At 46.5% G+C, this 14,438-nt stretch overlaps 1 protein-coding gene across 1 annotated transcript in view; it reads left to right on the forward strand.

The window, feature by feature from the left end:
• The first annotated feature begins 329 nt into the window (after nucleotides 1–329).
• The window catches only part of LOC143973884 (transmembrane protein 69-like), a 60,215-nt gene continuing 46,106 nt past the window's right edge, over nucleotides 330–14,438 (forward strand). The window contains exons 1-2 of the mRNA XM_077474763.1: nucleotides 330–954; nucleotides 1,806–1,889. Coding sequence (XP_077330889.1) covers nucleotides 690–954; nucleotides 1,806–1,889 — 349 coding nt within the window. The 5' untranslated portion in view covers nucleotides 330–689. The remainder of the gene's footprint in view (nucleotides 955–1,805; nucleotides 1,890–14,438) is intronic.

A 14,438-nucleotide genomic window follows, 5' to 3' on the forward strand; every position in this document is an offset into this window, starting at 1 on the left:
TATCTAGATACACCACATCTACGGGCCTTCCTTTATCTAGATACACCACGTCTACGGATCTTCCTTTATCTAGTGTAACATTGGGGGAAGTTTAACTCAGTGGCAGATGCCTTTTCAGTAAGTTCACATCGAACAGGAACTTTTGTTTAAGGGCATGGTAGCCCACTTTTATTAAAAAGGAACAACATAAAGTTCATACATGCACTTGGTTGCCCACACAGGGGTTCTTCTGCCAAAAAACAATACATAAAAAATGCCAAGCCACCTGGCTCTCTTCAGCAGCACTGCCACCTAGGCTTCACAATTCAGCCCTCTTGGCCTTATAACAGGGTTCCCGCACAACTACTGCACCTCTTTTCAGTTTCCTTGCTGCTCAGGCCTTCCCCTTCAGGCTCTCATTTGTCTCAGATGCGCACAGCTTTAACACACACAGTGTCTATCTAGACAGCAGCCCCTCACTGCTCTGATCCTCAGACTTGGGTCTCTGGCTTTCTCTAGTGCACTCTCTGCACTCTCTGCACTCTCTGGAGACCTCCTGTCTCTGTTTTTCAGATGGAGAAGTGTTGGGAGAAGAGGACTTGCAGCTCGTTGTTGGGGACGGTAAGAACTTGTATGATGGGAGTACTTTATGCTGCTATCAGGGGATGGGATTGTAATTCTGCAGCTGCTGTCATGGCACATCCTTGGTCATGGCAATCGTCATCCGATGGTTCTCATCTCTTTATAGAGAGCAGGGAATTGTAGGCTCTTGTTTATTTTCTGGACCCGATTTCCCTGATTCTCCTGATTTTAATGGACCCCTCTGTCTGTCCTTCCCTCCCGCACAGGTGACGGTCACCTTCCACGATGTGGCCGCCTGCTTCGAGGAAGAGGACTGGGAGCTTATGGAGCAATGGCAGCAGGATCTGTACCGGGATGCCATGAAGGAGATTCACTCTGCTTTGCACAATCTGGGTGAGTGAGGGGGCACGAGGGCATGGGATGGTGGGGGGTGGGAAATGTAGAGGAGGGAGAATACAACCTCACACGTACAATGGTTTCTGAAGAGCATTTGGCAGACAGTGGAGAGGTATTTCATCACCTGCTTGCCATCTGCTTGAACCCCTTGGACTCTGTAAATGCATTGTTATGCTACGCCCGCTGAAAGCGATAGGGGGGGGTATACCTTCTGTTGCAAAATAGATATTTGCCAGCACACCGCGGATCGACGCAAAGTAGCGACCAAACGGATCGTTTATTGCATGATCACAACACAAGGAGAGTGCAACATTTCGGAGTCACGCAGGACCCCTTCGTCAGACATGTGATCATCGCGTGCCTCCGAAAAACATGGGTGATGTCTGTATCATGTGATCTGGCTAGCTCTGAGGACAAGAAACGGTTTTCTCTCCAGCATAAAAGACACAACTGAGCACGTGCAAGTTGGCTGGCTTTCCCCAGATAAACATTGCAAGGAGGGGGAGGATCTATGCATACAGGATCAAACAGCCCTTTTTTACACAATGTAGAGGATTAACCCTTTACGTTCCACAGTGAGTATAACAAGCATGCTATGACGTGTATATACAGACCGATTTTACTGTTGTGGGTTTAGTAATACTTTCATGGCTGTGTGTTGAGTTATTTTGAGGGGACAGCGAATTGACACTGTTATACAAGCTGTACACTCACTTCTTTACATTGTAGCCAAGTGTCATTTCTTCAGTGTTGTCACATGAAAAGAAAGAATAAAATATTTACAAACATGTGAGGGGTGCACTCACTTTTGTCATAATGTAGATTGTGTTCTCCCTGCCCCCCCCCAGGGTACCGGATCCTCAACCCGTATCTCCTGGTGAAGATCGAGAAACACAGAGAACGTTTCCGGAACAACCACAGCCAATCAACAAGTGAGCTCTGCCCCCCTCACTGTGACATAGTTCTGTGTTTTGGTCAGTCCTTACACTTTCTTTCACCAGCTTGTGTTTTTTAAAGAGCTAGTTCACCCCCCCAACAAAGAAAATTGTGTACACACACCTTTTGTCAGGAAGTCTGTGATCTTCTGCATAGTCTAGGACTGTATATGGAGATGGGCACTATCTGTCTCTTTGTGTCCCTTTTACTGATACTGGCTTAGGCCCCTTTCACACTGGTGCGGGAGCGGTTTTAACCCCCGCTAGTGGCCGAAAAAAAGGGTTATAACCACCCGCAAATTGCCGCTGCAGCGCTTTCAATGGGCAGGAGGGGTGAAGGAGGGGTGTATACACCCCTCCTTCGCCGCTCCAAAGATGCTGCTTGCAGGAGTATTTTTAACGTCCTGCCAATGCACCGCTGCAGTGTGAAGCCCCCGGGGTTTTCACACTGGAGACACAGAAGAGGCTGTTTCAGGGCGCTATTTTTAGTACTGTAATGCCTGCAAAGCGCCCCCCGGGGGGAAAGGGGCCTTACTCATAGAAGGACTTCTGTAAGGACATTTAGGGACAGAGCAGTGAAAGGTTAGAGCCTCTGCCTGGTTTTATTTCTTTTATTCCTTCCTCTACTGGCACCTTATTTATCAGGGTGGGGAAAGTTATCACTAGGGTAATATTTACAGTCGTGTATTGAGACTGGTATTTTCCTCTCATTGGACAGTGATGGCAGATGGTGGAGTTTGGCCATCATATCAGGAAAACTCACACCCTAGTAATAAAGTGACAGTAAATCAGGGTCATAAGCCCCATACACACTATCAGATTTTCTGCTGGATTTTATTTATTTTCCTTTAGATTTACCAAAACCATATAATAAGGTCAAACCTGTAGGAGTTTCAGTGTGTATGCAACCAGGCAGGCCCTTGTACTATATGGTTTTGGTAAATCTGAAGACAAAAATCAGCAGAAAATCTGATAGTCTGTATGGGGGCTATAGAAGGGGGACTTTCTGACTAATCACATGCGGTCATATAGGACAGTGTTTCTCAACTCCAGTCCTCAAGGCGCCCCAACAGGTCATGTTTTCAGGCTTTCCAATATTTTTCACAGCTGATTTGATCAGTTTCACTGCCTTAGTAATTACCACAGCTGGTTCATTTGAGGGAAATGCTGAAAACATGACCTGTTGGGGCGCCTTGAGGAGTTTAGTTGAGAAACACTGATATAGGCGACCAGACAACACCCCCCCCTTTCCAAATCCCTACTACTTGTGTAAAGTCTAAGGCACAGCTGGAGGGGACTATAAGCATGCCATGGCAAATATAATGCAGCTTGTCAAGTCAAAGGGGCTGCTCTGCAACTGCAAGCCCAACGTCTGGCTCGTGTTTGCAGTGCGCAGTAAATTGCAGCAAAATGCAACCACGCATCCGGGAGGCAGTCCTATGTGGTTCTGGCCAGCCTCTGATCCACCACATATTGCCTTTTCAGAGACGGCCGCTAGCCTTTGGCCAGATGTTTTACTTTTGTTTGTTTACAATTGAGTAAAGTTATATTTAAAAAAACAAAGAAAAAAAAAAACCCTTTTAATAGCAAACATGTCAAACGTGCCTGCTTTGTGCACTGAGGTCCTCCTCTTCTCGGGTCCCCCGCTGGCATGCCTCCTCTTCTCTAAATGAAGTGCCTGCTATGGGGGGGATATGTGTGTGTGTGTATGTAGGCGCTCGCTCGCTCCTGAGCCCCACTCTGTATGTCTATTAACCACTTCAGCCTCGGACCAATAAACACCCTAAGGACCAGAGGTCTTTTTACAATTTCGCACTGCACTGCTTTAACTGGTAATTGCGCGGTCATGCAATGTTGTACCCAAACGAAATTTGCGTCCTTTTCTTCCCACAAATAGAGCTTTCTTTTGGTGGTATTTGATTACCTCTGCGATTTTTATTTTTTGCGATATAAATGGAAAAAGACTGAAAATTTGGAGAAAAAATATATATTCTACTTTTTGTTATAAGAAAAATCGAATAAACTCAATTTTAGTCATACATTTAGGGCAAAATGTATTCAGCCACATGTCTTTAGTAAATAAAAATGTCAATAAGCGAATATTTATTGGTTTGCGCAAAAGTTATAGCGTCTACAAACTAGAGTACATTTTCTGGAATTTACACAGCTTTTAATTTATGACTGCCCATCTCATTTCTTGAGGTGCTAAAATGGCAGGGCAGTACAACCCCCCCCCCCCCAAATGACCCAATTTTGGAAAGTAGACACCCCAAGGAAATTGCTGAGGGGCATGTTGAGCCCATTGAATATTTTTTTTTTTTTTGTCCCAAGTGATTGAATAACGACACAAAAAAAAAAAAAGTTTACAAAAAGTTGTCACTAAATGATATATTGCTCACACATGCCATAGTTATATGTGGAATTGCACCCCAAAATATATTCTGCTGCTTCTCCTGAGTACGGGGATACCACATATGTGGGACTTTTTGGGAGTCTAGCCGCGTACGGCACCCCGAAAACCAATCACTGCCTTCAGGATTTCTAAGGGTGTAAATTTTTGATTTCACTCCTCACTACCTATCACAGCTTCGAAGGCCATAAAATGCCAAAATAACACAAAACCCCCCAAATGACCCCATTTTGGAAAGTAGACACCCCAAGCTATTTGCTGAGAGGCATGTTGAGTCCATGAAATATTTTATATTTTGCCACAAGTTGCAGGAATATTACAATTTTCTTTTTTTTTTTGCACAAAGTTGTCACTAAATGATATATTGCTCACACATGCTATGGGCAGAAGTCAAATTACACCCCAAAATAAATTTTGCTGCTTCTCCCGAGTACGGGGATACCACATGTGGGGGACTTTTTGGGAGCCTAGCCGCGTACTGGACCCCGAACACCAAGCACTGCCTTCCGGATTTAAATATAAAATGCTACCAAAAAACCTGTTAGCGATGGCAGGGATCAGGCCTGACTCTGCGATCGCTGCAGTTATGTGTTTAGTGTTTTGTAAGTGACAGTGATCGATCGATACTGCACTTGGGTGGGCTGGGCAGAGGGGCAAAACGCAGGTGCCAGCAGGTATCTGGGCTGATCCTGCTAACAATGCGTTTTTTTGGAACCCTAAACTGCTGGGGACGCTAGTATAGATCTGATCAGATCAGATATTGATCTGTTCAGATTCTATACCACTACGGGAGGTTTATGCTTTGCACGTGGGTGTTAGCGGTACTGGCACTAACCTAGCGCTGCCTGGGGCGACGCAGACCCTGACCCTAAAACCTAATTGATATCACCCGCCGGGTGATCAGGGGGTTAACTGTCCTGACACTTTTTACTGTCACAACAGTAAATAAATGATCACTGCAATCAGTGACACTGTGACTGGGGGGGGGGTTGTGTGCCTGTGTGTCAGTGTAGTGTTTGGTGCACTTACTGTGTCCTCTCCTCGTAGTCCGGTCAATAAGACTGCCCCGAGGAGAATGACATCACTTCCTCCCTGCCTGTGTTTACTATACACAGTGGGAGGAAGCTTCTCATTTGCCAGGAGCGATCGATAGGGGATGGCCAGAAACCAACGGCCATCCCCTCATCCCGGATCGCTCCTGAAGCGAACCGGACCGCCACATCCAGCGGGAGGGGGTCCGATCGGACCGCCCCACCCGCTGTAAGGCAAGCACGTACATGTACGTTCTTGTGCCTGTACATGCCATTGTGATGACGTACATTGGCATGCGGCGGTCCTTAAGTGGTTAAACTGCGTGCGGGGGAGGATTTCACCGTCAGGGCAATAAGGATGTGCAACTCTCTTCCACAATTGGTGGTGACTGCAGAGAGTATTGATGGTTTTAAGAGACTCTAATGCCGCGTACACATGACCGGACTTTTCGACGGACTAGGTCCAACGGTCTTCCCAACGAACTTTCGGTGTAGTTTACGATAGACTTTCTGAATGAACGGACTAAGTCCGCCCGTTTTGAGCGTGATGACGTAAGACGGGACTAACCAAGGAAGTTCAATAGCTGCCCTTGCGTCGTAATTGGTCCGTCAGACCAGCACACAGACTAACGGTTTTCCCGATTTTTAGTCCTTCGGACAGATTTGAAACATGTTCTATTTCTAGGCCCGTCAGACTTTTGGGGAAGAAAAAGTCCGCTGGAGCCCACACGCGATCGAATTGTCCGACGGATTCCGATCCACCGGACCAAGTCTGACAGAAAGTCCGGTCCTGTGTACGCGGCATTAGAGGTGCATCTTAACCACTTAATCAACGGGCACTTACACCCCCTTCCTGCCCAGGCCATTTTTCAGCTTTCAGCGCTGTTGCACTTTGAATGACAATTGCGCGGTCATGCTACACTGTACCCAAACAATTTTTTTATAATTTTCTTCACACAAATAGACCTTTATTTTGGTAGTATTTAATCACTGCTGTGTGTATGGTTTTTTTTTTTTGTGTTTTTTTTTATTTTTTTTTAGTTACAATATTTACTGACAGAAATCAAAGTAATTTTTTTTCTCCTTCACTGATGTGCTGATGAGGTGGCACTGATGGGCCCCTGATAGGCTGAACTGGTGGGCAGTGATGAGGTGGCACTTATGAGCACTGATAGGCAGCACTGGTGGGCAATGACAGGCAGCATGGATAGGTGGTACTGATGGGTGGCACTGGGCATCAATGGGCAGGACTGATAGCCAGCACTGACTGGCATTGCTAATGGGCACTGGTGGGCACTGAGTTGAGTGCCCTCCAGTGCCAGCAATGATTGGTGACACTGTTGGCGCTATATTGTTTTTTTTATATATTTTTGGGGGATATTTATTATAAAAAAAGTAAAAAATAATGTGTTTTTTTCAAAATTGTCACTCTATTTTTGTTTATAGCGCAAAAAATAAAAACCGCAGAGGTGATCAAATACAACCAAAAAAAAGCTCTATTTGTGGGGAAAAAAAAGGACGTCAATTTTGTTTGGGAGCCACGTCGCACGACCGCGCAATTGTCCTTTAAAGCGACGCAGTGCCGAATCGCAAAAAGTGGTCTGGTCTTTGACCAGCAAAATGGTCCGGGGCTGAAGTGGTTAAAGTTCATGTAAAAGGCAGGTGTCCCAATACTTTTGACAATATAGCGTATGTGAAAAAGCCAAAATGTGAACAAAGAAAGACGCTGAGTATGACAGCCAGGCAACTGGTATTTGCGGAATGAGCCTCTATGTTCGTCTCAGGAAAGGTTCTCTTTAAGGCACGGGCGCTCCTAACACTAAGTTCCGATCCTGCCCGGCGCCGCCGCGCCCTCTGACACCCTCACCCTCTAATCCTGATTGTACATTGTGGGACATTCCTTTATGGACGCCGCGTGTTTATTGGTAGCGGTTGCCAACTTCAAGGCTGATATGGAGCCGCGGCCCCTTGTGTCTATATTGGGTCTGGCACTGGTATAAAATGGGTCATTGTACATTGTGAAGGGTCTGCCCTGGCATGGGTGGCTGTGAAGGTTGCCTGGTGTCAGAGGTGGATTTTGGGAGTCTACCTTATTTAAAAAAAAATAAGTGCAAAATAATTAAAGTATTAAAAAAATAATAAAAATCTCCAAATATTTACCCCTGTGGTGTAGTTATGTGTGCCGCTTTGTGACAAGTCTCCTTTACTCTGAATAGCAGTTTGGAAAAAAAAACACCTTGTTAAAATCGGTTGCACACCCGCACAGGAATGGATTCTCTTTTTTTAAAACACGTAAGGTAAAAGGTATAATGAGCTAGTATGGACCGCATACTAGCTCATTATGAAATGCCTTAGAACGAGGTGCCGGCAGCTGATCCCGGTCACCGCCGACGCAGCTGACATTTCCCCCTCGGCTCGTCTTCCGGGTTCGGCGCTGCGAGTGGGCGGAGCCGAGATGTCACTCCCACGGGCGCGCGCGTCTTGAATTTCAGCGTAATTATAGCAATAAAGTGAGTGTATCTAAATGAATATAGTATAGTGAGATCTGTGATGCTGTGTGGATGTTTCGTTTTGAAAGCCTAAAAGGTTTAGCGCTAAGCAGTGCGGGGGTGTACCAACATGGCCACCGACAACCTTCCTACTGCTGGTGTCATGTTTAGCGCTAAGCAGTGCGGGGGTGTACCAACATGGCCGCCACCGACACCTTCCTACTGCTGGTGTCCAGCTTCTTTCACAATGTAACATCAAAACAGCATCGCAAATATCAGCATACACTTTATTGCTAAAACTACTCTAAAAATTCAAGACGTAGCTGGGTGTAGCAAAATATCCGCATGGGTGTTCTATCAGATTACAGCTATGAAGTGTTTGGAGCGAATGCATGTTAGAACGCATAGCGCATGCGCAGGAAGTGTTTTTTGGTTGGAACGTCACCTCCGTTACACAATCTGATGGGTAGCGGTAATCTGATAGAATACCAGACATGACCCTTACCTTGCCTTATCTGGCCCTTGGGATTCTATTTCTCCCACTAATATGAGGAACTATTCTTCCCACTGACACCAACAATGGAACATAATTACTGCACACCGACACCAACAATACAGGGAACTATTCCTCCCACTGACACCAACAATTAACCACCATTACTGCCACTGACACCAACAATACATGGAACTTTTTCTCCAACAATCGGACATAATTACAGCCACTGACACCAACGATAAAAGGAACCCCTGAACAGTGTTGCCAACCGCCTGTAGATTTACGGGCAGCCGTAAATTTAACCCCTCTTTTTGGGCTGCCCGTTAAGGGCACCAGTGCCCATAAAAAAAGATGGCCGCGAGCCGACCATTCAACTGCGCAGTAACATAACTGCAATACAATAATGTAAGGGGCACAGATATAAAGGTTCCCCCCTATATTAGTAACCCCTCCCCCCCCTTACCTTAGTGTATTCACTCTGCGGAAGGTGGTCTCTGGTCACCACCCTGCAGACTCTGATGTAAGGGAGAACTCTGTGCTGGCCGGGTTATAGGATCCCGACCTTCATGTAAATTGAGAAATATGTTTTTTTAGTTTTGTTTAACTTAACCCCTTCAATACCAGGGGGGGGGGGGGGGCACTTATACACCTTCCTGCCCAGACCAATTTTGAGCTTTCAGCGCTGTTGCGCTTTGAATGACAATTGCGCAGTCGTGCTACACTGTACCCAAATGACATTTTTATCATTTTGTTCCCACAAATAGAGCTTTCTTTTGGTGGTATTTGATCTCCTCTGCGGTTTTTGTTTTTTGCTAAACAAATAAAAAAAGACCGAAAATTAAAAAAAAAAATATATGTTTTTTTTGTTTAAGTTTCAAAACTTTGTAAATAAGTAAGTTTTCTCCTTCACTGACGGGCACTGATAAGGCGGCACTGATGGGCACCGATGAGGGGGCACTGATGAGATGGCATTCATGGGCACTGATAGGTGGCACTGATGGGTGACACGGATGGGCACTGATAGGTGGCACAAATTGGAACTGATAGCTGGCACGAATTGGCATTGATAAGCAGCACGGATGGGCACTGATAGGCGGCATTGTATTGTATTATATTGTACGGATGGATGCCAATCAGTGCCAAACAATAATGCATGCCAATCAGTGATGCCCATTGTGGGCACTGACTGGCATCCCTGTGGTCTAGGGTGGCATACCTGGTGCTGGGCATCCCTGGTGGTCCAGTGTGGGCATCCTGGGGGAGGGAGGGGGCTGCGCTGATAATCGATCAGCACTGATCTCCTCTTGTCACGTCTGACAGACGCGAGTGAGGAAAAGCCGATCACCGGCTCTTCCTATTTACACTGTGATCAGCCGTGATTGGACACAGCTGATCACATGGTAAAGAGTCTCCGTCGGAGACTCTTTACCGAGATCGTAGTTGCGGGGGGGTCACACAACGAAAAACCCCAGCATAGCGTGAGCCAATGTGCTACAGCTGGGGAAAATTCCTTCCTGACCCCCCCGAGAGGCGATCGGATATTCCCTGGATCATCACCCAGACAGGTAGGTGGGGCTTGGGGTAAGGAGGGGGGCGGGCAATTGGAGCCACACCCTCGGTGGTAGGTGAGTGGGGATGTGGGTGTCAGTGTGTGGATAGCGGGGGAGGAGGGACCATCCCCCACACAGAGCTCCGGGGGAGGAGCCATTGGACTACAGCCGGGTCACGTGGTGTCTGTGTGTCGGGGAACCTGCTGCCTCTGCTCAGGATCTGAGGAACTACAACTCCCAGCATGCACTGTGTAAGTGATGGGGGTTCAGCTCCCAGCCTGGAATAAGACGCTGTGGGACTACATATCCCAGCATGATTTTCTCTATGGAGATATTACAGGTGCCAGTGATCTCTACATACCCCAGTCCGCTCCCCTCCCCAGGGGGAATTGCACCCCCTCCAGCCCCCCCTCCCCACTCATCTCCCACTACCCATTCTTCCCCCTGCAGGCCCAACCCGCCCACCTCTAACCAGGGGGGGGTAAGAGACCCACCACCGCTTGTGGGAGATGAATGCGGGGTGCGATTACGCCTGAGGAGGGGGAGGGGAGAAGGCTGGGGTATGTAGAGATTGCTGGCACTTGTAGTACATCTATAGAAGATATCATGCTGGGATATGTAGTCCCGTAACATCTTATTCCAGGCTGGGAGCTGAAACCCCATTGCTTACACAGTGCATGCTGGGAGTTGTAGTTCCTCAGATCCTTAGCAGAGGCAGCAAGTTCCCCGGACACACAGACACCACGTGACCCCACTGTAGTCTGGACAATGGCTGCTCCCCCGAGCTCTGTGCTGCAGATGTTTTCTCTTCTGTGCTCTCCACACACTGACGCTCCGCCCTAACGGCTCAGCAGTATATCCGCTCAGGCCACGCCTCCTGCTGACGTCACAGGCTAACGGCTCTAGCTGTGCACGCGTCAGTTGGAACAAAGCCACGTGATGGCAGTGTGATATGTTCCCGCCTCACCTGCTCAGGCCACGCCCATCCCATGCACTGGTCACGCCCCCTCCATGCGCTGATCACTCCTACTCTTATCTGAGTCGTTATGTCTCTCTCTGCGGGAGTCACGTGACTTCACAGGAGGAGGGGGCAGGGAGCCGAGACAACAACATGGAGGACTGAGAGGCACCCCGGATGTAAGATAAATATGATTTATCCCCATTTTCTGGTGACAGATCCTCCTCATATATATATATATATACAGGCCCGGACTGGGACATAAAATAGGCCTGGACATTCTAAGCTGAGCAGCCCATTAAAAAAAATAAAAATAATTAAAAATAATGGCAACCGGTTTCTCAATGTATTTTGGGGCCCCCCAACCGCTCTTAGACATTTAACATATAGCAGTAAGACTCAAAATCAGTTTACTGCAGAAGATCAGGAAGCAATTGCAATTGGTTGCCAGAGGATACAGCATATTATTACTGATCACTGACTGGTTGTTAAAGGTTACAAACACATAATTTCTGCTTCCTCATTCATTGATGGAGAATACTGCACATTATTACTGCTCACTGAGAAAAGTACGACAGGAGATGACCAGAGACTGCGGATCTAATACAGGAGATGACCGGAGACTGCGGATCTAATACAGGTGATGACCAGAGACTGCGGATCTAATACAGGAGATGACCAGAGACTGCAGATCTATTACAGGAGATGACCAGAGACTGCGGATCTATTACAAGAGATGACCAGAGACTGCGGATCTATTACCGGAGATGACCAGAGACTGCGGATCTAATACAAGAGATGACCAGAGACTGCGGATCTATTACAGGAGATGACCAGAGACTGCAAATCTATTACAGGAGATGACCAGAGACTGCAGATCTAATACAGGAGATGACCAGAGACTGCGGATTTATTACAGGAGATGACCAGAGACTGCAGATCTAATACAAGAGATGACCAGAGACTGCGGATCTATTACAGGAGATGACCAGAGACTGCGGATCTAATACAGGAGATGACCAGAGACTGCGGATCTATTACAGGAGATGACCAGAGACTACAGATCTAATACAAGAGATGACCAGAGACTGCGGATCTATTACAGGAGATGACCAGAGACTACAGATTTAATACAGGAGATGACCAGAGACTGCGGATTTAATACAGGAGATGACCAGAGACTGCGGATTTAATACAGGAGATGATCAGAGACTGCAGATTTAATACAGGAGATGACCAGAGACTGCAGATCTATTACAGGAGATGACCAGAGACTGCAAATCTATTACAGGAGATGACCAGAGACTGCAGATCTAATACAGGAGATGACCAGAGTCTACAGATCTAATACAAGAGATGACCAGAGACTGCGGATCTATTACAAGAGATGACCAGAGACTACAGATCTAATACAAGAGATGACCAGAGACTGCGGATCTAATACAGGAGATGACCAGAGACTGCGGATCTAATACAGGAGATGACCAGAGACTGCAGATCTATTACAGGAGATGACCAGAGACTGCAAATCTATTACAGGAGATGACCAGAGACTGCAGATCTAATACAGGAGATGACCAGAGTCTACAGATCTAATACAAGAGATGACCAGAGACTGCGGATCTATTACAAGAGATGACCAGAGACTACAGATCTAATACAAGAGATGACCAGAGACTGCGGATCTAATACAGGAGATGACCAGAGACTGCGGATCTAATACAGGAGATGACCAGAGACTGCGGATCTAATACAGGAGATGACCAGAGACTACAGATCTAATACAGGAGATGACCAGAGACTGCGGATCTATTACAAGAGATGACCAGAGACTACAGATCTAATACAAGAGATGACCAGAGACTGCGGATCTATTACAGGAGATGACCAGAGACTGCGGATCTAATACAGGAGATGACCAGAGACTACAGATCTAATACAAGAGATGACCAGAGACTACAGATCTAATACAAGAGATGACCAGAGACTGTGGATTTAATACAGGAGATGACCAGAGACTGCGGATCTAATACAGGAGATGACCAGAGACTGCGGATCTATTACAGGAGATGACCAGAGACTGCGGATCTATTACAGGAGATGACCAGAGACTGCGGATCTATTACAGGAGATGACCAGAGACTGCGGATCTAATACAGGAGATGACCAGAGTCTACAGATCTAATACAAGAGATGACCAGAGACTGTGGATTTAATACAGGAGATGACCAGAGACTGTGGATTTAATACAGGAGATGACCAGAGACTGTGGATTTAATACAGGAGATGACCAGAGACTGCGGATCTAATACAGGAGATGACCAGAGACTGTGGATCTAATACAGGAGATGACCAGAGTCTACAGATCTAATACAAGAGATGACCAGAGACTGTGGATTTAATACAGGAGATGACCAGAGACTGTGGATTTAATACAGGAGATGACCAGAGACTGCGGATCTATTACAGGAGATGACCAGAGACTGCGGATCTAATACAGGAGATGACCAGAGACTGTGGATTTAATACAGGAGATGACCAGAGACTGTGGATTTAATACAGGAGATGACCAGAGACTGTGGATTTAATACAGGAGATGACCAGAGACTGTGGATTTAATACAGGAGATGACCAGAGACTGCGGATCTATTACAGGAGATGACCAGAGACTGCGGATCTATTACAGGAGATGACCAGAGACTGCGGATCTAATACAGGAGATGACCAGAGTCTACAGATCTAATACAAGAGATGACCAGAGACTACAGATCTATTACAGGAGATGACCAGAGACTGCGGATCTAATACAGGAGATGACCAGAGACTGCGGATCTAATACAGGAGATGACCAGAGACTGTGGATTTAATACAGGAGATGACCAGAGACTGCGGATCTAATACAGGAGATGACCAGAGACTACAGATCTAATACAGAAGATGACCAGAGACTACAGATCTAATACAGGAGATGACCAGAGACTGTGGATTTAATACAGGAGATGACCAGAGACTGCGGATCTAATACAGGAGATGACCAGAGACTGCGGATCTAATACAGGAGATGACCAGAGACTGCGGATCTATTACAGGAGATGACCAGAGACTGCAAATCTATTACAGGAGATGACCAGAGACTGCAGATCTAATACAGGAGATGACCAGAGTCTACAGATCTAATACAAGAGATGACCAGAGACTGCGGATCTATTACAGGAGATGACCAGAGACTGCGGATCTAATACAGGAGATGACCAGAGACTGCGGATCTATTACAGGAGATGACCAGAGACTACAGATCTAATACAAGAGATGACCAGAGACTGCGGATCTAATACAGGAGATGACCAGAGACTGTGGATTTAATACAGGAGATGACCAGAGACTGTGGATTTAATACAGGAGATGACCAGAGACTGCGGATCTATTACAGGAGATGACCAGAGACTGCGGATCTATTACAGGAGATGACCAGAGACTGCGGATCTAATACAGGAGATGACCAGAGTCTACAGATCTAATACAAGAGATGACCAGAGACTGTGGATTTAATACAGGAGATGACCAGAGACTGTGGATTTAATACAGGAGATGACCAGAGACTGCGGATCTATT

The sequence above is a fragment of the Lithobates pipiens genome, unplaced genomic scaffold (assembly GCF_037356315.1).
Source record: "Lithobates pipiens isolate NorthernLeopardFrog02 unplaced genomic scaffold, aLitPip1_a1.2 Scaffold_127, whole genome shotgun sequence".
In the NCBI taxonomy this organism is placed as follows: Eukaryota; Metazoa; Chordata; class Amphibia; order Anura; family Ranidae; genus Lithobates; species Lithobates pipiens.